The sequence below is a fragment of the Zootoca vivipara genome, chromosome 1 (genome assembly GCF_965207765.1).
Source record: "Zootoca vivipara chromosome 1, rZooViv2.hap1.1, whole genome shotgun sequence".
Taxonomy (NCBI): Eukaryota; Metazoa; Chordata; class Lepidosauria; order Squamata; family Lacertidae; genus Zootoca; species Zootoca vivipara.
In genome coordinates, this window is record NC_142582.1 from 3,907,780 (window position 1) to 3,935,271 (window position 27,492).

Here is a 27,492-nt window from a genome sequence, read left to right on the forward strand (position 1 = left end):
TAGTTCTTGTAAAGATTACAGTAGAAATGTCCCCCTTATATTCAAAAGCACCGTTTCCTAGTACACAGGTCCCACTATCAAAATGCTTGCTATAAAAAAAAATCTGTAATCTGAACACAAAGGATTATGCCCAAAACTCACTACACGAACGGCTGATTCAGGTATCTGAACAGTCAAAGTTTGCCCACTTCCTTGTTTGCTTTTTGCTGGTTCGTGGCAGCCATTAGGGGCAGGTGGGATAGAGGGAGATCAGAAATCAAGGAGCAGTAGAGATCGGGCAGTTCAGTTTTTTCTTTGTATGGCTTTTGCTGATTGGCTGCAGCCGTTTCAGGCAGAAATCATGGAGGAAGGGATGACAAATCACAGGTTACAGAAATGTTCCCATAGGAAATCATCAGTTTGCTATGCAAATGCTCACTTAATGAATGACTCCCTGGGTACGCACTGTGTTCGGAAAGGAGGACCTGCGTGCATTGTTACAGTACCATTATAAGGTTCTTCAGAACAGACTTACAACGCATCCTACCTGAAAGAGGAAGCTTAGACCTCAATGTGTAGAGCTGAGCAGGAGTCTGGTGTGGATTCATGCCATACCTCAGGGGAAGTTGAGACACCCCTTTGCTGTACTCTTTCCTGAAGTAATCAGAGATGGCCATATCATACTGAGCAGTATGAGTGAAAGCCTGGAGAAAGAGCATTGAGACTATCAGTCACCAGGATACTTGAAAAGTTGTGGGAGAGCACCACGCGCAGTCAGAAAGCCGACCTTCAGAGCCAGTTGGCGCCGAGTTTCCAAAGTTGTATCCTTAGCGCTGGATGCCTGCATTTCCTTTGCTATGGTGGGATAGTCCCCAGGATCACACACAACAGACACGCGAGCGTGATTCTTTGCAGCAGCCCTCAGTAAAGCAACACCTCCTGCAATTGAAAGGAAGCCAGGAAAACCATCACCATTCCTCTGTCCATCACATATTGGGAATTTAAGCTCCTCCACAGTGCTTTTTTCCTACCTTAAAAAACACCCAAAACACACAATGCACTGATCCATCCAGGGCCTGCCAGAACACTCAGGGGAGGTGCCAGAACCAAGCTGGAAAAAGCCCTGGTCCTCTGGATGTTGCCAGACTGCTAATTCCACCATTCCTGACGAGCGGCCATGCTGGCTGGGGATCAGGGGTACTAGAGTCCAATGAAGTCTGGAGGCCCTGAGGCTCCCTAGTCTTGCTATACAACATCTCAGACACACCAAACCTAGTCATCTCACATACAACTCATTTCTTCTCGCACACAGGGTTTGCAGGATTTATAGCATGTGTTCTACAGCCGGACTTCCAACAACTCAACAGATTTTATTACAACCACTGGGTTGTATCCGATGCACCATGTAGGTGCAGTTCCACTAGTGTGATGGAACTTCACTTTACTTCCCTCCCCTCCCCTCCATGATCCCTCCCCCCCAAAGCCTGCTGCAGAGGGTCCTTCAACCCTCTGGAGAGTCAACTTTGGGGGGGGGGCGGACTGGAGAGGACAGGAGAGGAGACAAAGCTACACTCCATGTATGGAAGTCCATTGAGTCAGCAAAGCTTCATTGTTGGGTAAGGTGGACAACGCAGCAGTTTCTGCACTGGCTTCTCAAAGTAATTTCTCTGGCGGAAAGAGAACCTTTAGAAAAATTCAGCCAATTACTACATACAAAATAGATTTTAAGGACCTTTTTTGTCCAAGGAACTGTTTCTGCTTGTCCAGGTCACAGAAAAGCCACGTCGCCAGAAATGCAGCATTGTAAGGCAAACATACCCAGTGGTAATGGATTTGCACACATGCACACCCTTCCCACACCCCTCCCTGAAGCCTGTTTTCAATTAATAGATGAAGCAACGACAGCCCCAAAGTTGCTGGCACAAAGTTGCAAGGCACAATCCATTCAAACCATTGTTCCTTTGACTTACCTATGTCAATCTGTTCAACTGCTTCTGGAATAGTTACACCTGGAGATGCAACAGTCTTGACAAAGGGGTAGAGGTTGCAAACTACAACTCTGGAAAGAAGAGGATTGAATGGCTGAAAAATTGTTCATTTCAGACAGGGACTGACAACTACAGAGCTATGGGGCTGACGCAGCCCACAGCACCTTGAACCCAGCCCACATCTCCCCAACTTGGCCACAGCCACCCACTTTAAAAGTGTGGGACATCCTGCTTGTGCAAGTGGGAGCCCCACTCTGCTAAACTGAACTGCTGTGTGATAGGTGTGCATGTGATTTATAGGGGACGGCAGCTTAAGGACGCAGGTGGCGCTGTGGGTTAAACCACTGAGCCTAGGGCTTGCTGATCAGAAGGTCGGTGGTTCGAATCCCCGCAACGGGGTGAGCTCCCGTTGCTTGGTCCCAGCTCCTGCCCACCTAGCAGTTCGAAAGCATGTCAAAGTTCAAGTAGATAAATAGGTACCGCTAAAGCGGGAAGGTAAACGGTGTTTTTGTGTGCTGCTCTGGTTTGCCAGAAGCAGCTTAGTCATGCTGGCTTTCGGCCAGCAAAGCGAGATGAGTGCAGCAACCCCAGAGTCATCCGCGACTGGACCTAATGGTCAGGGGTCCCTTTACCTTTTTACCCCTCCCCTCCACACATGATCCCCGAGAATCTGACTCCTTCCCTCCACCCACCCATGCCAAGCTTTCTTGTGGAAAGGGGGAATTGTCAACAGGAAGGAAGAAACAAAAAGAAAAGAAGGGATAAGAGGGTGACAGAAACAAACAAGGGAGCCACCACAAGCTCCGGCTTTGCTGACTTTTGGCTCTGCCTCCACCGCCTGCATCACTGGTATGCAGTACCCAAGACGTATCCCTCTGAGGGAAAATGTGGTCCTTGATAATGTTAAACTCCACCTCCTCCTACCAGCCTCAGCCCCAATGGTCAGGAAGGATGGCAGTTATAATGCAGCAACATCTTGGGAGGAGGGGATGCAGTTCGCCATCCCTAACCTAATGCAAAGTGATCATTTATCGGATCCCTGCTGAAGCAAAACAGAAACAAGACCCTGACATGGGGCACTCAGGACATCCACACCCCGGCAGCTGCTCTTCCAAAAGGCAGGTTCAAAAGGCAGGACGGGAGCAGCCTTTGCAACAGTACCCGGCTCAACCTAGCAATCCAGTCAGGTCATCCCTTAAAATTGTTTTCAAGTAGCCCATCAAATAAGAGAAATGTGCATTTCATCCATACAGAACCCAGTTTAAAGCAAGCAGTGGGGAAACAGCAGGTGATCTACACTGCTGAGATTGTGACAGAATGAGAATTATGGGCACAATCTACCTACTAGTTGCAACAGGAGATGGGGGAAAGAGTAAGACTTCAGAAATTATTTGGGGAAATGGTCTTAAAGGAAGAATATATCCAGTTTGGACTTAAAAATGGCGTTAGAGAAGACGAAATTTGATCCCTGCCATTTCCGGCCGCATAATCTGCTGGACTCATACGAAATTTGAGATATCAAAGATGGCTGTAGCCATAACAATACCATCACAAGACCTGGCTTGGCAAAGGATTTCTGCGTTAAACAGGATTAAACAGGAATTGGATGAGAATAACAAGCAACTGAGAGAGGCTAACAAATTGTGGAGAGAGAGAGATGACTGCTTTGATGTAAAAAAATGGATTTGAGAAAGAAACGATTTTAATGAACAAAGACGACTTGCAAGATGCCCAAACACAAATACTGTCTGTACTGGGAACTGGACTGGTTTCTTTCCACAGAATTAAAAAATAATGCAAAGACAGTGGAAGTGGGCTGGGCAACAGGTGTAGCATGGAAGAGACGGCTGAAGATCTGGAAACAAATTCGAGGGGTTTGGTGGGAAAGGGTAGGAATGGGGTGATTTATGAAGGGATATTGGAATGGATGGATTTAAATGGTCTGAAACTGGCTTGACATTAGGAATTCGCTGAAATGTCTGGGAAATTTGGCTCCAGCAAAAGGGGGGATGGTTCTAAATATAGATAATCAAGAAAGGAGAATAGAATTTTAAGATTTGAATAATAATTATACTTCTGGTAAAATATTAAGCTAAGGGAAGAAATTTAAGATAAAGGAAAGTCGGTAAGATAAGATATCGATAGTGGAGTAATAAAAAGGATAAAATTGTAATGTGTAAAGGAAAATAGTAGCGTTAGAGAACATTGCCTATATGGTTATTATAAGGGACCCAGAGTGGGGGGAGTCGGGGAAGTCCAAGATGTTATTGTAAAGGTCATGAATAAGATGTTTTTCTTTTTTTCTTTTCCTTTTTTTCTTTTCATCTTTTTCTGTATTTTTGCTTTTGTTTGGTTTTTGTTTTGCTTTTTGTATATTTTTGTCTCATGGAAAATCAATAAAAATTATTTTTTTAAAAAATGAAATCAGTAAGATGGACCAAATACATTGGCTGGATTGTGCCCATATTGTCCTTTATTAGGTTAAAAAAAACCAATATAATTAAGGTGGCCCAGAAAGATAAAACACTAAAAATCATCTGTCCAGGATATTGGGTGCTGATGATACAGAATCAGGTGACCAGTTGCCAGAAAGTGACCCACATTACGTTTCCACTGTGCTTTACGCAAAACTGGCGAGTTAAGAATCACTTTTATTTAACTTTGATGCTTAACTGTTTCTGACTTTCATTTAATGAATAACTTCTGTTTGGCATCGAAACTCACACTTCGCATCACACCCACATCAAGTTGGCCAATCGAATGAAGCTGAAGAATTACTGGGCTGCCTCTAAGTTAAGAGATGGGGCAAGAGGCGCAAAGCTGAAAGGGGGCGGGGGGGGGGCGTGCACAGACCAAGTCTTCAGCCTCAGGGTCCTCAGCCTCTGGCCCTGAATTTATGCCCTCTTGCATCTGAAGTTGACTTACATGTTGAAATCTAAACAGCACTGTGTAAATCTCAAAAGGGTATGTTTGCCAGGGTTTCAAAATAAAAACAATGAATAAAAGTATAGAGCCTTTAAGTCTCTTACACTATTATTTTTTCTCCCTTTTCTTTCACTCCAAAAAAGATGACAATGACACTATCTCACAAAATTTATGCAGCTGATCTATTTTTACTCTAACACAGGGGTTCCCAACAAAATTTTCTCGAGGACCTCTCATCGAGCCGCTATTGTGACAAGGACCCCCATTAATTCCTAATCCTAAAATTAAAAAGTGAGAGCCAAATTAAGAGTCTTTTTATAAGAGTCCAGGGAGGAGGGAGGGGAATGGAGAAGACAGAGTACCTGTGCAGTAGCGCACAAATGAAGCCGACGCGCGCAAAGCATCTTGGGGAGGTGAGCGTTAGTAGAATGCGCGCGCTGCCTCTTTGCAAAACAGTAGTGTTTGTAAAGCGTCACCTAACGGCATACAGCAGAACTACTGCCTCATCTAATTCTACTTTTGCACTAGACTCTGCTCATGTAGGAAGCGGCCAAAACAAAAAATCTGTTATCATACGAAATATATTTAATATATTTTTTATTCTAATAGCATCTTGCGGACCCCTCTGGCATAGCTCGCGGACCCCTGGGGGTCCCCGGACCACCTGTTGGGAACCACTGCTCTAACACACAGATGAAGGCTTCTTTATGGAACAGAAGCCCCGGTGTCTACGGCAAATGAAGATTTGATTGGTTGCAGGTTTATGTCATTATTATTTATTAACTCACAATGACCCTTTAAACATTTTACCTCACAAGACTGAAATCCAATTTATCCATGTCAGCTTTATCTTGTGGGATGTCCCGAGCCAGAATACCTAATGGAGGGAGTAGGGAATAAAAGAATTAGAGAAAGGAGCAAGAAAAGCAATGTATGATTAGCTAAGGCTTAGAATGCCAAATTCTCCTGCAGAGATATCATAACTGAGATAAGTACCAACTACTTTCCTAGTTACTCAAATATTACTCATCAACACCCCAGTTAAGTCTTAGCATATACCGTGTTTCCCCTTTTTTAATACGTAGTCAAAAAGTCAGGCATGGCAGGGTTTTTAATCGTTTGAGAAATGTAAGTCATACCCCGAAAATAAGCCATACTTCCGCGACGTGCGGAGCAAGACCACTGAGCGCCCCAGCCAACTAGCGGGACCCAGCACGGCGGCCGCAACAGGAGGAGGAAGCCTGCCAGGTTGGGTCGGTGTCTGGAAGCGGCGGCAGCTGCTGCAGCGCCAATAAAGCGTGCAGCAGTGCCGCATGGAGCACGGAGGGCACAAGCCAGCAGGACCCAGCTCCTGCAATGCCGGCCGTGGCAGGAGGAGGAAGCCTGCCAGGTCGGGTTGGCGCTCGGAAGCGGCAGCGGCTGCAGCGCTGACAAAGCGCAAAGCAGCACCGCTCTCTCTCTCTCTGTGGGTGTCAGTCTCTTTCTCTCTGTGCGTGCGCGTCTCTCTCTCTCCCCCTGTGTGCGCGTCCGTCTCTCTCTGTTTGTGATCGCGTCTCCCCCCCCCCCCCGACAGAGAAAAGGTGCTGCGCAGGTTCCTCTTCGGCTCGTCATTCAGCTACCCCGGCCTCCTCGCCGAGAGCTGACGCCACTCCTCTCCCCCTCCTCCCCTTTCCCCCCTCCCTTCCCTTCCTTCCGTCGGTCCGTCAGTTGGGGTTACGCGCGCCAGAGGCGCAGGCCCTAGCCTCGTCCCCCTCGCGCTTCCCTCACTAGCGTCTTGGAGCGGGACGGGTCCCGGCCTCCCTCTCATTCCCCGGCCAGCGTGAGAGAGCCCGGGGAGCAGCCTCTATACCTCCGCGCGCACATACCTCCGAGCGCCAAGCCGAAGCAGGAGGAGAAGCACCTAAAGCTGCTGAGGGAGATGGGCAGCTTCGTGTATACCTCCTGCTCTGGCATCCTACGAGGTTTAAATCCACCTCACAGAGTGAAGCCCCCCCCCCCATGCACGTCTGTCTCCTAGGCAGGTGGACATCCAGCCTCTGCTTAGAAGCCTCCAAGGAAGGAGAGCCCTTGACTCAGGATGGGGAGGAGGGGAAACGGAGAGAATAGAAGAGGCAGAAAATGCACGCGGAAGAGAGCGCCAAGCGTCCTGAGCCAGTGGGACCCAGTTGTACCGGCACTTTAAAATAAAAAAAAGACACCCCCTGAAAATAAGCCACCATGTGTTTTTTTGAGGGAAAAAAGTTGTAAGACGGTGTCTTAAAAAGGGGGAAACACGGTAGTTATCAAAGTTGAGACAGAATGAGCCAAAGTATTTTTAAATCTAAGTGAGACTCACTGTGTGTAGTGGGCTTATTCCTACCCAAATGTATAAAGTGCGGAAGCCTTAGGTTTCAAAGGCAGCTACTTGACTTTGAATTGCTCTTACAGCACAAGCCTATTCAAGCCTACTCAGACCCACCACGTTCAAGGGAATACTCCCTAGTAACTGTACATAGCAATGGAGCTTTAGAAAAAGTTGCCTCTGAATATTTTTTTAAAAAACATTTTTATTAAATTTTCCACTTTAACCATCCAATCATATTCCAAATTACGGTATACCAATTATACAAATATCAATTAATCAATTAATCCAAATATTCTGCCAAATTATAAAATTTTAAAAAGACTTCCCATGCTTCGGATTCAGAGGGTCTGATAATCTTATAGTTTACTGCATTTCTAATCAGCCTCTGAATTTTTTAAGGCTTCCAAATTATGACAGAATACAGGCCTATGTTTCAAGCAGTATTTGACAAGCCATTGTTTTTTGCATTTCTAAACCAACATGTTTTCACAACGCGAAGTCTTTCAAAAGGAGGGGGGAGGGAATCCCTCATGTCATCAAGCTCATGTTCTAGTAAAGCGGCTGAGCTATGTAAAAAGAAAAATGACAATAGTACTGCCCTGTGGGGACTATATAACTCCAGAATGCAGGTGAGAATCACATAAATGAAAGCTCACATATGCTTAAAAAACAACAACCCAGCACCCAGAAAACTCAGCCCAGCCTTTCCTTGATATGCCAATTCCCAACATTCTACCTTTGCGGAGGAAGGCAGTTTCTGACTGGGAAGGGAAACTTAAACAAATATGTAGTTTCTTGCCTGCATTATGGAGCGACACTACTATCCTGACAGAACTGTACCACATGATCCCTTCCAACTCTTAATTCAGCTGTAAGAAGCCACAAAACCTTTGACTTTATGCTTCTAAAATGAACACTCAATCTTTTTAAGGAGTGGCGCTGTGGGCTAAACCACTGAGCCTAGGGCTTGCTGATCAGAAGGTCGGCGGTTCGAATCCCTGTGACGGGGTGAGCTCCCGTTGCTTGGTCCCAGCTCCTGCCAACCTAGCAGTTCGAAAGCACGTCAAAATGCAAGTAGATAAATAGGAACCGCTACAGCGGGAAGGTAAACTGCATTTCCATGTGCTGCTCTGGTTTGCCAAAAGCAGCTTTGTCATGCTGGCCACATGACCTGGAAGCTATACGCCGGCTCCCTCGGCCAATAATGCGAGATGAGCGCGCAACCCCAGAGTCGGTCACGACTGGACCTAATGGTCAGGGGTCCCTTTACCTTTTAAGCAAGGAACCACAAACATATAATCACTGTGGAAAACTTATATAGGCTGCAGTGGTACCTCAGTTTAAGAACAGCCCTGTTAACAAACTATTCTGTTTACGAACTCCACAAAACCGGAAGTAGTGTCCTGGTTTGCAAACTTTACCTCGGTCTATGAACGGAAGCTGAACAGTGGAAGGGCACCGGTGGGGGGAGGCCTCGTTAGGGAAAGTGTGCCTTGGTTTAATAACGGTTTCGGTTTAAGAACGGACTTCCGGAACGGATTAAATTCGTAAACAGAGGTACCACTGCAGTCAGAATCATGGGCTGCAATAAGGTTCACAGATTATCCTCCAAGAAGATGCACAGGCCCAATTCCAGTTTCTACACACACACACACACACACACACACACACACACACACTGCTGGATCTCAGGGAGAGGGGTGGCACCCTATATATCTATGCGGAATGAATTATTTTGCAAAGACGTATTCAGGGATGCAAAACAGCCCAGACCCAAGCGCATCACCTCTGTCAGAAGGCGGCTTGATAATGGGGTAAGCAGCCTTTTTTTTTCTGGCAACGAGTAACCTATTGAGATTGCATGCCCTGCGCCACTAACGTCTATGGGTAAGACGCCCCTGATGATGTGCAACTTCAGCAGCTCCACCTTTGCCCAGATGCCCCACAAATTCCATAAAATACAGCCACCATAAAAAAACCTACCTGCATGCACGGCAGGATGAAGGGTCTTCACACGCCCTCCCAACATTTCCGGAAAGCCAGTGAGATCAGAAACATCTCTGTGCAAAAGGGGGGGGGGGAGAGTGAGAGCGATAGAGAAAGAGAAGAAAGCCAGAAGTCAGTTACTTGATTTCTATAGTACTCATTCGGTGGAATAAACTCTTTGACTAAAAGACCGATCTACCAATTGAGATGGTATAATACAGGCATCCCCTCCAGATGTTTTGGACTACAATTCCCATCATCCCCGACCATTGGGTCCTGTTAGCTAGGGATCATGGGAGTTGTAGGCCAAAAATCTGAGGGCCGCAGTTTGGGGATGTCTGGTATAATAGGTATACACTTTTAATGTATCTGTTCTAGTGAACATCCAAAAATTGGTGAATGTAAACAATTATTTCATGAATGTTAACAATCCAATATGAATGTCTATTCTGCTAGGTCTGAAAATGCAACAGTAACCATTGCCTAAATGAATGTCAAAAAGTCAAGAAGCACATGCTTATTCTCACAAAATGCATCAGGGATTGCCAGCATTGACCATGTGGATACCCACCGAAATCTGGACAGTCGCTGTAGCATATACAGTATATGAATTGGCTTGGCCAGCCTTGTTTGGCCTGACAATGACGCTGTGATAAATCACTACTTTAAATGTACAGGAGAAATATGGAAGCTGAAAGAGGATTATTTACTCAGTGTCACAAAACATTTCCAGGCTAGAATTTGAAAATACGCTACTCTCCTGAATATAAGCAAAGTCCCTCCTTAGGCACAGGTTCTCTGTACAGTCATGATAATGTCTTGGGTATAAAATAAAAAGAGTTCTTGCAGTAAAATCTCTGAGCTCCTAGAAATATAGCTGCTCTTAATGTATGATTTTCCAAGGTAAAGGGAAGATTTAGTATTTTTATACCCAACTTCTTTGCAGCCAGTCATGAAAACCCCAAAACCCAAGTTTGCATTTAGAGCTAGATACATTAACTATCCATAGCAACTTGACAGCTTCCTCACCCCTCTCTGAAATACTGGCCTACACCACAAGGTTGGTGGGAAGATAAATGGTACTACTGGAAACAGAAACAGCAGAGTTCATCAAGGGGCAAATTGCTAAGGAGTTGAGCCCATGCTGAACAGCTCCATACTCTCCAGCACAATATGGGTACACAACTTTCTTTTCAAGAAATACTACATACTTTGCATGGCACAACAGGATGACCAAAAATCACTTATTAAAGACTGGAGTTGGAAAATATGATCTTTTTGCCGGGGGAAATGTCCATGGGAGGCATGTGTTGCCTCCTCTTGGACTAATCCTTTATCATGGTCTTGAATGGGTATTTTGTTTAATGCTTGCCAATCTTAATGGATTTCCTTCTCTTAATGGCACACAGCCTCAACTAGATGACAGATTACATGAAAAGGAACAGAAAGGCTTTCAACTGCTCATTTCAGAAAGGCTTTCTAGACATCTAAAAAGCATTAGTTGCCTTTCACATGACCACAGCCAAATAATGCACCCCTTTCCTCTAATTAAAGTAAATTTCACCGGGAAAGGCTATTGAGAAAAGAATTTAAAGGATTCTAAACTCAAGACATTACACTCCCTCCCCCCACTTTAAAGTCCATCTTCAGAAAGAAAAGCAACCTTGTCTTGCACCTTGGAAGTCGAACAGCTTAGTTCCTGAAAGGTTTGGCTCCCGAACGCCGCAACCCCGGAAGTGACTGTTCCAGTTTGCAAACTATTTTTGGAAGCCGAACGTCCAACGGGGCTTCCACGGATTCTGATTGGCTGCAGGAGCTTCCTGCAGCCAATCCGAAGTCACGCTTCGGTTTTCGAGCTTTTTGGAAGTTGAATGGACTGGCAGCACCTTCGCCAGGGTTTCAGGCAGGGAATATTCCCAGCCCTAGCTGGAGATCCTGGAATCTTCTTTATGCAAAGCAGATGCTCTGATGCTGAGCTAAGGACTTCTGTTGAAGCTGTGACAGAAGCCCAACATGAGAAAAATCCCAGAGAACAAGGACAGCACACAGCAAAGGAAATTAAGTTATCATCTAGGATTTGTCAGCTCAGTAGGCAGAGAATTACTTAAATTTGCTTACTCTCTGGTTTGAACGGACCACAGTCTGTCACCTCACCCAAACTGGAAAACTAACAGAAAATGATGGATTTAGGCAAGCCAGCAAGTAACTAACAAAGGAGTGGATAAAGGGATTGCACAAGAAACAAAGAATTACAGAGCTTGTTCCTATGAAACAAATCCATGTTTGACATTAACATGTGAAGTGGCAAACCCAATTTCAAGTTTGCAATGCAGAAGCAGGCAATGCCAATTATTCTGAAACACTTCATCTGGGGCATGATTCTGTGAACCTTCAAACAGCTTTTACCTGACATTCAGGCCTGCATCCCGAAGGGTTTTTGCAGTTCCTCCAGAAGCAACCAAACCCAAACCCAAGGAACTGAGGCATTTTGCAAATTCCACTAGGCCGGTCTTGTCTGAGACACTGAATAAAGCTAGAAGGAAAGCAAAAGATAATCAACATTTTTAAAAAGACTATTAGCATGTAGCAGAACCCCCAAATACACACTTAACCACTTGCATCCATTGTGCACAGCTCAAGAAGTCAAGCATGAATGTCATGCAGTCATGTGCACTCTTAACTTGGAAGCAGACAGTGGAAATTTTCTATATACAGTAGGTATGTTTAGGATCAAAGTGCAAGGCTGTAATCCTAAACATATTTATTATGGAATAATTTATAGCCAGCCAGTGTTGGGAGGCCTGAGAAATCAGGGTTCCAGTTCTCCTTCAGCCATGATGCGCACTGGGCTCCCTTGCGCCTGTCACTCTCTCCAGGGGTTGCTGTGAGAATGAAAATGGGGAGAGGAAGAAGTGGCAGCTACCTTGAGCTCCTTGGAGGCAAGATAGGATATAAATGTAGCAAACAAGTAAGTTGCAGTCACATAAATGGACTTGCCTTCCGAATAAACGCTTTCATGGCGCAAGGCCTATTTAAGCTGCTGAAGAAACTCCAGAGGGCAAAATGTAGCCCTCACTCAGAAACACGGCTCCTAGAAAGTTTGAGTCTTCTGTTCCCATTTTAAAACTAAACAACAAAAGACGGGGAATCTGATCACAGATCTCACATCTTAGTCCAGCATCCTGTTCCCACAGGGGCCAATCAGGGGTAGATAGCCCTCTTCTTCTCCATGAGTTTGTCTAATGGTCTTTTAAAGCCAACCAAGTTGGTGACAGTCACCGTCTCTTGCAGGAGGGAGTTCCATAGTTTGACTGCGCACTGTGCAAAGGAGGACCACCTTTTATCGGTCATAAATCTTCCAACATTCCGCTTTGTTGGATGTCGGCAACTTCGAGTGCTATAACAGAGGGAGAAATACTTCCCCCCCCTATCCACTTTCTCCACCCCACAAGTAATTTTATAAGCTTCTATCAGCAGGGCTGGTCATCTGACCCCAAAATGGCAGCCCCCTTCCTGCCAGGGAAGAAGGGGTGAGGGAATATCTACATCAGGAAGGGCAGGGACTGGGAGAAGGACTGACACTGGGATCTGCTGCCAGAGGCAGTTGTCTCACCTTGCCTCCTGGGTGGGCCGGCCCTGCTAAAAAGTCCCAAATGCTGCAATCTTTTTTCATAGGGGGTGAAGTTGCTCCATCTCCTTGATCGTTTTGGTGCCCCTTTCCTGGGTCTTTCCCAACTCTTACCCTAACCCTCAATTCTGCAGCAGAGACGAAAACTTTAACTCTTCCAGCCATGCCACCTTTATTTTTAAGAAGACACACGCTTAGGCTACAGTCTATCCGCAGACTCCCCCTTTCCTGCCTCCCCGCTTTGCCGCTTCACGAGGTTTCTCGGGCTGACGATGCGGCCCTAAAGCTGCGTCCCTCCGGAAGCAACACGGCTCGCTCCCATAGCTGCCTAGTTCTCCCTTTTTAAAAGGGAAATTCCCTTATGCTGAATAGGCTTCCTCGCGAGAAAAGGGAAAACTTGGCAGCTATGCTCGCTCCTCCATGGCCGAGGTTAGGATTTGCAACCCCGGAGCGCGGTGCTCGGGGAGCAAGCCCTAGCCTAGACGCCCTTCGCAGAAGTAACCAGGGGCCCCGTGCATGCTTCCTTCCCCTCCTCCTGGGGAGGGGGGCGGCGGCGGCGGCAGCTACGGCAAAGGAGTAACTTTCCGTTCCTCGCCTGCAGGTGGGCGAACGCTGCTACTGCAACTGCTGCCCAACTTGCAGAAGTGCTCTGGGCTCCCCGTCCCGCAACCCGAAAGAAAGGAGCGCAAAGGCGGCGGCCCCCGATCCCATTACCAAGCTGCTGCCTTGAAGCCATGTTTGCTGCCCTCCGAGGAGCAGCCGATCCGCAGGAGAAGGCTCAGTCCCACATGGATGCAAGCGTAAATGAGGCTGGGGAGGGGGGTGGGCCCAGCTGAAGGGGAGGGGTTAAGGGTTGCATGCTGGGAATCGGGGGACGGAGGAGAAGGCAGCCTATTGCCAACTTTCGCGGGCGCGCCTCCTGCGAAGGAATGGCCGGTCTGACTCTTGAAAGCGTCAGTGGCGCCAAGGAAGATGGGGAGGCGCACGGGGAGGCGCACGGGGTTATTGACACCTGATATCGTTCTCCTCGTGTTGAATTTGGCGCAGGCTGTCCTGCAGCAGCTGCTCCGTCTGCCTCTATAAGCGAATCGCGTAGCCAGATTTTAAAGGGCAGGCAAAAAGCGGGCGTTCAAAACGGTGCCCGCGGCGGGGATCATCGCAGCTCAAACTGTCCCCTGCGAGCGCGCGGCCGAAATGCACGCCTGCACTGTGGCGGTGGGGGAGCTTTGCGCGTGAACAGCGTCCTGCAGGCATTGCATGTGAACGCGGGAGAGGAGGGGCACTTTCTGCAGCTGGGCGCCTTCATTTTTCCCTCTGGGGAGGATCTCCACGCGCCTTAGGAATGTAGAACTAAAGCCAGGGTTCAAAAATAGGGCGGGGGGGGGAGTCCCCACGGATGCAACAGCCGCCCTGAGCTCGCAGTGGAGTTGGGGCAAAACCAGCAGGGTTCTCCCTGCTACTCCCAGATAAGAACATAAGGAGAGCCTGCTGGGTCAGGCAGGGCCCCATCTGGTGCAGCATCCTGTCCTCACAGTGGCTGACCAGATGTCTCGAAGGGAAACCAGGTATGAGCACCAGCCCTCTTCCTTCCCATGGTTTCCAGCAACTGGTACATGGAAGCAGGTGTGCAGAGTTGGGTCCAACCTGGGGGCAGCTGCTGTTGCACATGCATGGCATCACACGCACAATCCCCCCCCCCCAGTCCGGCTAGGCCTGCCAGGACACGAGGGCGTCCCATCAAGGATTGCCCTCCGCATCTCCCGCCCCCACCCAGCAGGCCAGCACTCGCCCAAGAATGATGCCTTGGCAGCGCTGCCCAGTCGAGGAGAGGGGTGGCAACGCTGCCAAGAGACAAAGTACGCCTCTGAGGGTGAAGTTCAAAGGCTGTGTTAGCAGCACCGAAGTGACTTCTCTGGAACACAGGCCTGGGCAGTGTATATGGCGGTCCTGGGCTGCTCAGATGACAAGACTGAGGTGGTCCAAAGGAAAGCTGAGCAAGACATTTGGCAGTAGCTTGGCTGTCAGAGTTGCTGGAAGGCACCATCCAACAGTCTTCAGATTTCTGTAGGGTTTATTCCTTAGCCTTTTCTTCTCCTGAAGATGTTCTACAAGGCATTGGAGGTTTAAGATCAGAGCTTTTCTTCTAGGGGGCTACCTTCCCAAGTTGATGACCCCCATCTGCCCTTCACTTCCCTCTGCAGCATGTGCAGAAACTGCCTCCTTGACCATTGGAACCAGTATTAGCATAGCTGCCAAGTTATCCCCTTTTTACAGGGATTTTCCCTTATGCTGAATAGGCTTCCTCACGAGAAAAGGGAAAACTTGGCAGCTATGGTATTAGTCTTGTCTGCTTAGTCCTCCAGAGCCTGTCTTTGCATGCAGTCTCTAACTTACCCATTGCCAATGCTAACCTTACCTGGTTTAGCCAGCCAGTCGAAGCCGTTCCCAGGTGTGGCCGTTGTCACATCATGTGGACAGCTTCTAGGAGCCACAGGTGAGAGCTAAATGCAGGGTAAGGACCAAAGGTAGAGAAACTACCATAGAAGGAGCACAATGTGTCCCCAACCAGAGGTGTGACCCCTCTCCTAACACCCTATACCCCCATGAACTTGTCTAATTCCCCTTTAAAGCCATCCAAAGTGATGGTGGCCATCGCTGCCTCCTGGGGGACTGAGTTCTGTAGTCTGTGTGTTGCGTGAAGGGGGGAGGGTTTTTAAAGAAAATCTCTCCTAAATCTTCCAACATTATTGTAACCCTTTGAGCTAATCTTAAATAAAGAAGGTGCCGTTATAGGGGCTGCATCTAAATTTCTGTCAACTGCCTCATTTGGCTTCAGCCTACCCATAATAATCCTCTCTTCACTTAAGAAGATATTGACTGAGTGCTACGCCCAGTATGCCATTTAAAAAACTTTAAGAGTGCCAGTTATTATAAAAATGTATTTACACTGCGCCTTTTCCCCTGGCAGAGACTGAAGGTAAAATAAGCAGTCAGTTCCCCAAATCCTGTTTGAACAAGGAAGTCCTCACCTGCTGGCGGAAGGACATGGAGGAAGCCAGGCTGGCTTCTCCAGGGAGGGAGTTGCAGACTCTGAGCAGCCACTAAGAAGGCCCAGTTCTTGTTGCCTCAGAACCAATCACAGTTTGATGATTAGGTTGTGGGTTTTTTGGTCCTGGAAAGAAGAATGACTCTCTGGCCACAGGTCTGTGGGGCACAGATGGGGAACCTGTGGGGCCCTCCAGATATTCTTGGAATCCCAACTTACACCAGCCCCAGCCAGCAGGACCGGTGGTCAGGGATGTTGAAGTTGTATGCCATCTTGAGCTCCATAGAAGAAGGGTGGATAGAAGTGTAGTGTAACATCATTTGGAGCATTGAAGGTTTCCCACCCTTGATGTAGAAAGCCACTAAGCAGCTTACATTTGCAGTTGCAGTGGTCCTGCTCTGTCACTTTATACTACCGTGACTAAAACACATTAGACATTTAAGTGGAAAACTAATCCATCCTTTGCATGGAAGGGGAGTTGCTTTTACAGATTTAAACTGAGGTGCCCAAGTTACTTACACTGGAGCAAGATATAGGATGTGCAGCTGAGTAACCACTCTGGAGGGAGGGCTGGTCCAAGATACTTTGGCATCTGAGATGAACTGTCAAAATGGCACTGCTCCTGCTAGGTGAGAGGGGGTGAGTGAAGATCTACATCAGGAACAAGGATGGGGGGAGACCAGCAGCACCTCCTGTTTGCCAAGAAGCCACTGTGGAGGTGGCCAGGGGGGTGGGGATGCTGAGGAAGAGGCACATCTGGCCTTCAAGGAGCGCACGACACCTGATAAACCCCCATGGCGGCAGCAGCAGCAAGCAAGCAAAGCTCTTGCTGCCTGAGGCGATCGCCTCACCTTGCCTCATGGATGGGGCAGTCCTGGTTAGAGGCATCCATATACTGTTTCGTGTGACTTTTGAGCCTGAGGAGGCCTGGAACCTGAAGGATCAGAGCCCGTGCATCTTGTTATGTGCTCAGAAGTACACAGGCTGAACTGTGGGGTGATCACATTCTTCTGCTGGTGAATCAGAGCTCTAAAAACAAAAGCTTGTTCGCAACTGCATTTGATTACTTCAGCTATACTCCTAATTGGCTTTCACTGTAATATACACTGAAATAAATGGAAATGGTTTGAGGATTGCATGTTTAGTATTGCTGTCCCAGTTCATCTGGGGAAGGAAGAGGCAGGCCTCAAAGTTTGAGCCAGAAAGCAACTATGCACTTGATTTGATGAGGAATGCCTGGTGCATTTTGACCTTGACTTCACATAAACTCAGAAGGACTAATGTATCTTTTATTTTTGATACAGCAAAAACAGCTTGTGACCTGCCTCCTCTTTGCTCATTTGGTGTTTTGCGTTGCTCTCTTCACTCTCCTTCCCCTTCCTATCACCAGTAGACCACTATCCCATCTAGGGGTGCATATTTTATTTTATTTTGCTTTTTCATTTGCTACATTAGACGAGCCCTGCTGGATCAGGCCCAATGGTCCATCTAATTCCACATTCTGTTCTCGCAGTGAGAAAACACCAAATCAGGACACAAGTGCAACAACGCAGCTCCCCATTTGTAATTCCCAGCAACTGGCATGCAGAGGCATACAGTGGTACCTTGGTTTATGAACACAATTGGTTCCGGAAGTCTGTTCATAAACTGAAGCGAACTTTCCCATTGAAAGTAATGGAAAGTGAATTAATCTGTTCCAGACGGTCCACGGAGTACTTAAACTGAAGCATTCATAAACTGAAGCAAACTTTCCCATTGAAAGTAATGGAAAGTGGATTAATCCGTTCCAGACAGGTCCGTGGAGTACTCAACCTGAAGCGTACTTAACGCGAAGCATGGGTGTAATTGGTTCCGGAAGTCTGTTCATAAACTGAAGCGTTCATAAACTGAAGTGAACTTCCCCATTGAAAGTAATGGAAAGTGAATTAATCCATTCCAGATGGGTCCGCAGCGTTCGTAAACCGAAAATTCATAAACTGAGGTGTTCGTAAACCGAGGTTCCACTGTATACTGCCTCATCTACCAATAGAAGCAGAACATAGCCATTGGGGTTAGCAGCTATTATAGCCTTACCTTACTAGTCTAATCCTCATTTAAAGCTATCACTACTTGTGATACTGTTCTCTTTTAAATTATACTTCTTTGAGTGGCCAGATCTGGACTTCAGTCTGCCCAGTCCTTTAATCACAGCCCCACAGTCAGCTTCACTTCTTGAGCTGCCAAGGCCTGTACCCTGAGACCTTGCCCAGGTACCAGGATGCTTTTTGTTTCTTTGAGGAGCAGATTTAAATAAATGGGTGATGCTAGCCCTCCACTATCTCAGCTTTAAACTTGGCTGCTATCCTTGTGTTTGAGTCAAGCGAAAACATACAGTTTATGGACATTGCCCTTCTCCAAATAACAGGATAGATTAGAAAGAAAAAGGTCAGAGGCAATTGGAGAAATCAGTTATCCATGAGACAATAGGATTATAACCCAAACCTTTATTTTATTAGATTTCTTACCCACATTTCAACACAAGGCTCCAGGGTTGGTTGCAACAATAAAATGCACAGTTATAAAACAAACAAAACGGGTACATTCATGAAACAAATGAACAGACAGTTAAACCAGGTCCATATGTTTAACAAAAATCATTCCACCTGCAAAAATAACACATTTTTTGCAACAGCAACAACAAACCTGACGTAAAAACAGTTAAAATAGTTCCGGTACAGATGCAGACTGAGAGAAAGATCTCCATTTAAAATTTTCATTGAAAGAAAAACTCTCAGCAGGCACCAAAGAGACAACCGGGACAGAACCTGTGTGCCGTGTAATGGGAGGGAATTCCACCCCACAAAAAAGCTGAATCCTCTATCATAAGGAACCCACCTCCTGTTAAGATCACATCTGGAGGAGGACCTCTCCTGTAGTGATGGAGTAAGCGCCATATTTTTCGGACCATAACACGCACCGGACCATAACACACACCTTGTTTTTTGAGGAGGAAAACAAGAAAAAAAACCCCTGGTTTTCCTCCTCTAAAAGGCTGGGAGGGGGGTGCTGGAGGGGGAGCGAAGGAGGTAGCGGGGGTTGGTAGGAAAAATGAGCAGCATCCCTCTGCTGCCCCCCGCTTCTCACTGAACGCGGCAGAGGTGGGGGGAGGCTGATACAGTATGTGAGGTGGGGCTTACCTGCCCCCCCAATATTTTATTCAAGTTGAGGGAGGGAGGGAGGGAGGGAAGGGGTGAAAAGCGAGAGAGGGAAGGAATGAGGGAAGGGGTGAGAGAGAGAGAAAGAGAGGGAGAGGCATGGGTGTAGACAGGGGGGGCAGGAGGGGGCAGCTGCCCCCCCTAGAAGCAAAATTTATTGTATTTTACAGACCATAACCAATACTTTGCCCCTCCAAAAACTGAAGTGGAAAGGGCTTTGCTTTAGCAAGAGCAGCTCTCCACTTGCTGGGGGCGGGAACACAGCTGTAACAAAAACACATCAAATAAATAAAGCAAAGTGGCTACCAGTACTTAAGCAGTTAAGACAATGGAGCAGAATATCCCTTCAGGCAAGGTCCACCCTATTCACCCTATTGTTATTCAGTGGGAGTTGTTAATGGGCATTCAGGGATCGCATTAACAGTTCTATTGGCGATTTAATGAGGGTGCAGAGGATTCAATTTGACTAAGGTGGCCCTGCAAGGCTAAAAGGAAGTGAATAAGAAGGGGGGGGGGGCTGTAGCTTTGATAGACACAGTGATGTTTATAAAAAGCATTGGTGGTCCAGTCTGCCCCTCCTCCTGCATCTGTATACTGTAAATCAGGGGTGGCCACCTCCCAAGAGACTCTGATCTACTCACAGAGTTAAAAACTGGGAGTGATCTACCCCCTTTTGGGGGGTTCAGGTCAAAGCTGTTGAGTTTTTTTAAGGAAGGGAAGCCCTGTTTTGGGGGGTTTAGGTCAAACTTGTTGAGCTTCTTTTAGGAGGGAGGGAGGCCCATTTTTGTTTAGGGCTTCAGGTCATAGTTCAGCTTTTTTTAGGGAGGAGGAAAAATTTGGGTGAGCTTTTTTTAGGGGTGCCAGTGATCTAGCAGTGATCTACCACAGACATCCAGTGGTCTACTGGTAGATCACAATCTACCTGTTGGACGTGCCTGCTGTAAATCAAGCAGAGAGAAAGCTGCTTACAAGGCTCCTGTACAGGTGTACCGGTATCTTCCTCTTGCTGCAGAGTTCTAGCATCACAGCGTCACCCAGAGGCACCCACAAATGTGAGTTATCCCTCTCTCTATTTCTTCCTTCCTTTCCTCCCTCTTCCATCCTCAATAAAATACTGGGGGGGGGGCAGATAAGCCTCACATAGAAAGCCCATCAACATGGGGGGGGGAGGACTCTTTAAAATACAGTATTTACCAGTAATTTCTTTTGGGGGGGGAGGCACCTAGGCCTCTAGGAGTTGGCTGCTATGCCTAGGACAATTCAAGAAAGCAGAATCATGCATATGCTATGGTAATATATCAATAGAATCATGGAATTGTAGTCGGAAGGGACCACAAGGGTCATCTAGTCCAACCCCCTGCAATGCAGGAATTTTTCCCCAATGTGGGGCTTGAACCCACAACATGGTTGAAATATTATGCTGATATGCAGCAACGCCTCGGAGCCGTCGTGACTGCGGCCGTGCCTTGCCTTGCCCTCGCCCACCCTGTCACCCCCTCTTGCCTGCCCGACCCTCCCGTCCTCTCCAGCCAAGCAGGGTAGCCGCCGCCGTTGCCAGCCCCAGAAGCACAAGGTGGCCGCTGCCGCCGCTGCCGCCACCACGATGTCGTCAGGCCAGCTGGCCCTGTAGCCCCGCCCACGTTCCCACTTTGTGGCCCCGCCCCTGAATGATCATGGCTTGCCCCCCCCTAGTTTTGATCCTGGCTACGCCCTTGGGGAGAGGTGAGAGGGGGGAGGAAGGATGGAAGGAAGGGTGGAAGCTGGGAGGAGGGGCGGAAGGGGCTCCTTTCCGTCTCTCCTCTCACCTCGCTCGTTGTCACGGAAGCAGCCCGAGAGCCGGTTTCCCGTTGCACGTGGCTCTGGCTCTTGCACGGGGGTCTGGCTCTGGCTCTGGCATTCGCTCCATAACACGCAGTAAACGTTCCCCTCCCGTTATTTATTTATTTATTTATTTATTTATTTATTTATTTATTTATACCCCGCCCATCTGGCTGGGTTTCCCCAGCCACTCTGGGCGGCTTCCATCAGAATATTAAAATACAACAATTAAACATTAAAAGCTTCCCTAAACAGGGCTGCCTTCAGATGTTTTCTATATGTCAGGTAGTTGTTTATCTCTGTGACATCTGATGGGAGGGCATTACACAGGGCAGGTGCCACTACTGAGAAGGCCTGGTTCCCTGTAGCTTTGCTTCTTGCAGTGAGGGAATCACCAGAAGGCCCTCGGAGCTGGACCTCAGTGTCTGGGCTGAGCAAAGGGGGTGGAAATGCTCCTTTGTACTGGAACGAGGCCGTTTAGGGCTTTAAAGGTCAACACTTTAAATTGTGCTCAGAAATGCACTCAGACCGCAGTGGCAGTGCCCCAGCTGTGTGAAATCCTAAGCAAATTTCCTTACAAAATGAGCAGAGTGCCTTTTCACTTTTATGGAGCTGACTTTTCTATTTTGGCATGTATTTTGCTGTCAAATCATTGCAGACTGACCGGAGGAAGACATTCGAAACAAGAGATTTGCATCCAGCGATCTTGCTTAGGATTTCAAACAGCTGGGGCACAGCTATATTTAAAGAAACAGACACTTGGTGGAATATAAATGTCTTATTTTTATATTTGGTCATTGGGAAGGTCTATATAATTGCACAGAGAGTTGTGTGAGCTGTGTGTCTTCATCCAGGCCAACAATTTGCTCTTTTTGAGGATGTGTAGCAAGACCTCTGTTTGTTCAAGCCATGTTTGATGGCATGGATCAATGAAGTTGACTCTGGTTCACTGGTTAACGTGGTTAGAAATTTTGTTAGGATTAGGGTTGGGAATAGTGTTAGGTTTAGGGGTTGGGGTTTAGGGTTAGCAGTTTGGGTTGGTGTTAGGGGATGGGGGTTAGGGGTTGTGGTTTAGGGTTTAGGGGTTTGGCTTATAGGTTATGGGCTAGAGTTAGTGGTTAGGGTTAAGGTTTGGAGGTTAGGGGGTTAGGGGTTAGAGTTAGACTTTATATAACTCCTGACTGAGGAAAAATCTCAAAGTGGTTTATAAAAAAAGGATTGCAGCCTAAAATGTCTTATTTCCTTTTTTTTATTATTCATATTTTAAAACAGGAAAATTCTGTCTGAGTTGCTGTTCACAGTGAAGGTGCAGGATACAGGATTCCTTCACGTGTGTCCAAGGACATGAAACGTTGCACTCCACTAGAGACTTTTCACATTTTTAAAGCTCATTTTGTAATTTTTTTTTTAAAATCAAACAAATTGAAAACAGCTTAGGGAGCTGGGTATGTTTAGCCTGGAGAAGAGAAGGTTAAGGGGTGATATGATAGCCATGTTGTTGTTGTTAGTTGTTTAGTCGTGTCCGACTCTTTGTGACCCTATGGACCAGAGCACGCCAGGCACTCCTGTCTTCCACTGCCAGTGTGGTATAGTGGTTAAGAGGGGTAGACTTGTAATCTGGGGAACCGGGTTCGCGTCTCCGCTCCTCCACATGCAGCTGCTGGGTGACCTTGGGCTAGTCACACTTCTCTGAAGTCTCTCAGCCCCACCCACCTCACAGGGTGTTTGTTGTGGGGGAGGAGGGGAAAGGAGATTGTTAGCCGCTTTGAGACTCCTTCGGATAGTGATAAAGCGGGATATCAAATCCAAACTCTTCTTCTTCTTCCCGCAGTTTGGTCAGACTCATGTTGGTAGCTTCGAGAACACTGTCCAACCATCTCATGCTCTGTCGTCCCCTTCTCCTTGTGCCTTCCATCTTTCCCAACATCAGGGTCTTTTCCAGGGAGTCTTCTCTTCTCATGAGGTGGCCAAATATGATAGCCATGTTCAAATATATAAAAGGATGTCATATAGAGGAGGTAGAAATGTTGTTTTCTGCTGCTCCAGAGAAGCGGACACGGAGCAATGGATTCAAACTACAAGAAAGAAGATTCCACCTCAACATTAGGAAGAACTTCTTGACAGTAAGAACTGTTCGGCAGTGGAATTTGCTACCAAGGAGTGTGGTGGAGTCTCCTTCTTTGGCAGTCTTTAAGCAGAGGCTTGACAGCCATATGTCAGGAATGCTTTGATGGTGTTTCCTGCTTGGCGGGGTTGGACTGGATGGCCCTTGTGGTCTCTTCCAACTCTATGATTCTATGAAAAGCTGACGGTCACATCCCTTGGGGTCTTACTTAAATCAACGTGAAATGCTTCCAAGTGGTGAGTGTTTAGGGCTGCTTGTCACATTCATTTCCTAAAAAGAAGCAGGTGGTTTCATTTTGAAAACTGTAATAATAGAGAAATTCCTTCAGTAGCACCTTAAAGACCAACTAAGTTTTTATTTTGGTATGAGCTTTCGTGTGCATGCACACGAAAGCTCATACCAAAATAAAAACTTAGTTGGTCTTTAAGGTGCTACTGAAGGAATTTTTTTATTTTGCTTCGACTCAGACCAACACGGCTACCTACCTGTAATAATAGAGATTCAACACAAGAGTGCGCCAGTGCATTTGAAAGCGGAACTGATTTTCATTTTCAGGTTTCACCTAGAAATCCAAGCAACATCAAAGCAATTGAGATGCATGCCCCGCCCAGCAATGTTTCACAGATGAAAATGCATTGGCAATCTTGCAACACCACCCAACACCAAAGGAGGATCACTGCGAACCCTCCTATTAGGACACATTGCTGAAGGCTTTTCTACTCTTCGTGGCCATTGCCTCTGCCGTAGCCTGTCAGTTCCTTTTGCTAAAGACATACCAGAAAAACATAATTGGCTTGCATTGACTTATTGGCAATTAGAAAATACACCTTTGTATGTGAAATGACAGATTGTATGCTGCATGGTGCTTTTTGTGATGTGCACTAGACACAAGGGAGGGAGGGAAAGAAAAGCTAATTCTAGAGACTGGATACAGCGTATCTGCATTAATTCTCCATTGTTCATACCATGTACTCTAAATCACTGCTTTCTCACACTTATCCCTCCCTCCATATGGATTCCCTCACACTCACTCCTTTTTCAGTATCCCTGCTACAGTATTAGAAAATCTGGACTGAGGGAAGGGAAAGTGTAGGAAGGCAAGGAAGTAGCTCCTAAGAATGGTTAAAAGGCTTCCTATAGAGAAAGACAATTGGGGAAGCAGAAGCTAAGGCTCTTGGTCATTGTTCTTAGTCACCTCACCTGTAAGGCAATCATGCATGAGAATGAGCTCTAAATCCTTTCATTGGAGAGGAAAAGGGATTGTTGTAATTCTAGAACAGGTGAGGTGACCATCTCAAGGAGGTCACCCAGGCCCTCCCACTTTTTTTTTTTGCTGCATTAGCAGTACTGAAGTAACCTCCTTGGGGCACAAGCCTGGGCAGTATGTCCGGAGGTCTTGCAATGCCCAGACAAGCTGAGCTGAGCTAAGATGGGGAAATTGAGGATTGCTTTTTACAAATAGCTGTTATTTCGAAAGCCACCATATGCTTAGCTGCCATCTGTTTCCACCTACAGACTCTTAGCCAACAGGTGGATGCTCACCCCACCCTTTCTAGTTTGTTTCCCAAACTGTTCTATAAGAAGTTGTCTGAGAATCACAAGAACAGATACCGGCGGAATGAATTAAATATGTTTTTTCACCTTTGGACCTTTTGAAAATATATCACTTGTTTGAAAATTGCATCCATTGAAGTCTGCATATAGATGATACATATCAGATTATACACTTCTGAGATGCATAGTACAGGTAACTTGCAACTTACATACATTTATCTTGCGTGTGTTCAGCTTTACATGCTTGGCGAATAAGGCACCTGGCTTATTGCCTTAAAAAAAAAGCCCTGTAAAGGCAGATATTTTTTCTGTAACAGGGATTTAGCAAATTTCTAAAGTTTTGATCATTTCCCACTTCTTGTAATATGCCAATACATCTGGCTCTCATGCTCAGGTTCTGCAGTTCTCCTAGTATCAGATTGATGTAAAAGAAACAGAGTTTGAGATCAGGCAACTTTAAGAAGAGGAAAAAGGAGGTAGGGGAAAGGGGCTTTGGTAAGTGGCAAGTTCATTAGCATTTGATGCCTGACTGTGTAAATTCCATGAACGTGTAACGTAAGAAGATTAAAACCTTGAGCAGAAAGAGCTACAACTTACTGTATTATAACTAACTAGTGTAATTCAGCCCGTTGAATAAACAGGCACTAGAACAACCCAGGGTTCGGAGAAGCGCTTGCGCAGCGCTTCTCCGAACCCCGGGACCTGTCCTTGTTGTCGGCGGCAGGGGGACAGGAACGAAGGAGGAGAAAGCAGCCCTTTCTCCTCCTTCCTTCCTCTCCCCCAGCCGCCGATAGGAAGGAGACATCCCGGGGGTCGGAGAAGCGCTTGCGCAGCGCTTCTCCGAACCCCGGGACCTGTCCTTCCTGGACGCACACACGCGCTCTCTCCCCCCCCCCGCCGCCAATGCTCAGTCCGGCTGGGAGCAGCGGTTGGCGGCCGCAGGGAAACGGTAGGTGGGGTGGTGGTGAGAGCGCGCATGTGTAGTCTCTGCATCCAATCCCTGTGTCCGTGGGGCACATGCGCAGTAGCGCGGACACAGGGACACGGAATCTGGACGCAGAGACACTTGCACTTTATTATATAGGATTCCCTTTGCATGTCCAGGGCTTTGAAATGTTAAAAAACCTGTTGCATAGAACAGTTCTGCTCCCTGCCTTGACTCATCTCACAGTTACCTAGTTTTTCCTCGTACTGCGTCTAAAAGAGATAGAAATAAACCTCTGATCCAATGTTTGAAAAGACTCCCAGGCACCACATGATGTTTGTATGATTTAATGCAGGGATGGGGAATCTTTGAGGTCCAAAGTCAACCCACACAGTCAGGTTCCTGCCTCTGCAGAAGATCCAGGGTTGGAACAATTGAGGTCAGCCTCAAAGTCACAATACAGTGCAGGGGCATGATGAGTGAACTAAATTTAAAATGTGAAAGTTTGGGTTTCCATTTCCATAATATTTCCAGATTCAGGTAGGTAGCCATGTTGGTCTGACACAGTAGAAATATATATTTTTTAAATTGTCCAGTAGCACCTTAGAGGTGCTCTCTCCTAACTCTCCAATACCACCTTTTACAAAAAACTGGACTCAGACCCCACAAAGGAATACAAAAAATTAAAAAATACTTAGTTGGTCTCTAAGATGCTACTGGACAATTTTTATATATTTTTTATACATAATATTTCCATTTTTGCTTAGCAAGGCTGGGGAAATGTTTGTGGGTTTTGTGTTTCTCTGGAAACTGAAACCCCACAGGCTCAGTATTATTATTATTTTCTTGGTAGTCTACGAACGTTTATGTCATTTAGTCTTTAAGATACCACATTTCTCCTAGTCCCCAATTAAATTGTAGTGGCTAGTGAATAATAAAATAGTAAAAGTGAACCAAAATGGCTCCCAAACAGGGCTGTGCTCAGGGCTCTCCAGACCAGCGTTTCTCAACCGCTGTTCCGCGGCACACTAGTGTGCCGCGAGACGCTGGCTGGTGTGCCGCGACGTGCGGCGACGAGAAGGGTGATTGTCACGTGCCTGGCGGCCGCCAATATTCAACACTGACACGCCGGAAAGGAAGCCGGCCGGGTCACGACGCAGGGCGAGTGCAGCTCTCAACAGCCACCACCACGGGAGGGTGGTTTTAGACAAAGAAGCTGGCTGGATGAGCTCAACCTGAAACTTGCTGAGCAAAGGATTGTGCTGGCAGAGAAATCAGCGGCTTGTGAAGCCTTATTACAGGAGATTGCAACCAACACAGCAATTGGCAAGTGTTTCTTACAGTCATAATTATATAGTCAATATAGGGCGGCACAGAGTTAATTTTTTAAACTTTTTTAATGGTGGTGTGCCTCGTGATTTTTTTCATGGAACAAGTGTGCCTTGGCCCAAAAAAGGTTGAGAAACACTGCTCCAGACTATAAACCCACCACGTATTCTGCTCTTTTATAACAAATATATACCGTTATATCGTCTGTGCTTAAAAGGAAGCTATAACATATCTTTAAAATTGCAAAAGAGAGAGGCTTGGGAAGAGCTTTAAGGATGTAGATTAGATTGCATAATAGCTATTGATTATACAATGCTTTCAGCCACCTCACCATTGCTTGGAAAACGAGGGTTACATTTTACTTCTCCTGTTACCGAACAATCTCATTTATTTTGCAACAAAAAAATCTAGCAGGGAAACAGAAAAGCTAAAGAAACCTTCCAATCTAGTAGCATTACAAAAGAAACAGTGCACCAACAGCTATTAGCCCAGGATGCGTAAGCAGCCAAATTGGGCAATCAAGTGTGATGCCATTGATGACACACACTTTGCTCTTATTGTGTCAACTTTCACACAGACACATTAGGCACTCATCACTCCAAAGCTATTGGCATCTTTGTAGCACCTGGGTGTGACAGGGCATATTTAATT

At 46.6% G+C, this 27,492-nt stretch overlaps 1 protein-coding gene across 3 annotated transcripts in view; it reads right to left on the reverse strand.

The window, feature by feature from the left end:
• Window positions 1-13,646, reverse strand: part of ATIC (5-aminoimidazole-4-carboxamide ribonucleotide formyltransferase/IMP cyclohydrolase) — a 42,085-nt gene extending 28,439 nt beyond the window's left edge. The window contains exons 1-7 of one of the 3 annotated variants that reach the window (XM_035139040.3): window positions 13,565-13,646; window positions 11,629-11,755; window positions 9,220-9,296; window positions 5,703-5,769; window positions 1,950-2,038; window positions 767-918; window positions 527-683 (exon numbers count right to left, since the gene is read on the reverse strand). In XM_035139040.3, coding sequence (XP_034994931.1) covers window positions 527-683; window positions 767-918; window positions 1,950-2,038; window positions 5,703-5,769; window positions 9,220-9,296; window positions 11,629-11,755; window positions 13,565-13,586 — 691 coding nt within the window. In that variant the 5' untranslated portion in view covers window positions 13,587-13,646. Of the gene's footprint in view, window positions 1-526; window positions 684-766; window positions 919-1,949; window positions 2,039-5,702; window positions 5,770-9,219; window positions 9,297-11,628; window positions 11,756-12,388 lie in introns of all 3 variants that reach the window. The other 2 variants (XM_035139050.3, XM_088666914.1) reach the window with 2 other exon arrangements.
• Window positions 13,647-27,492: the final 13,846 nt, after the last annotated feature.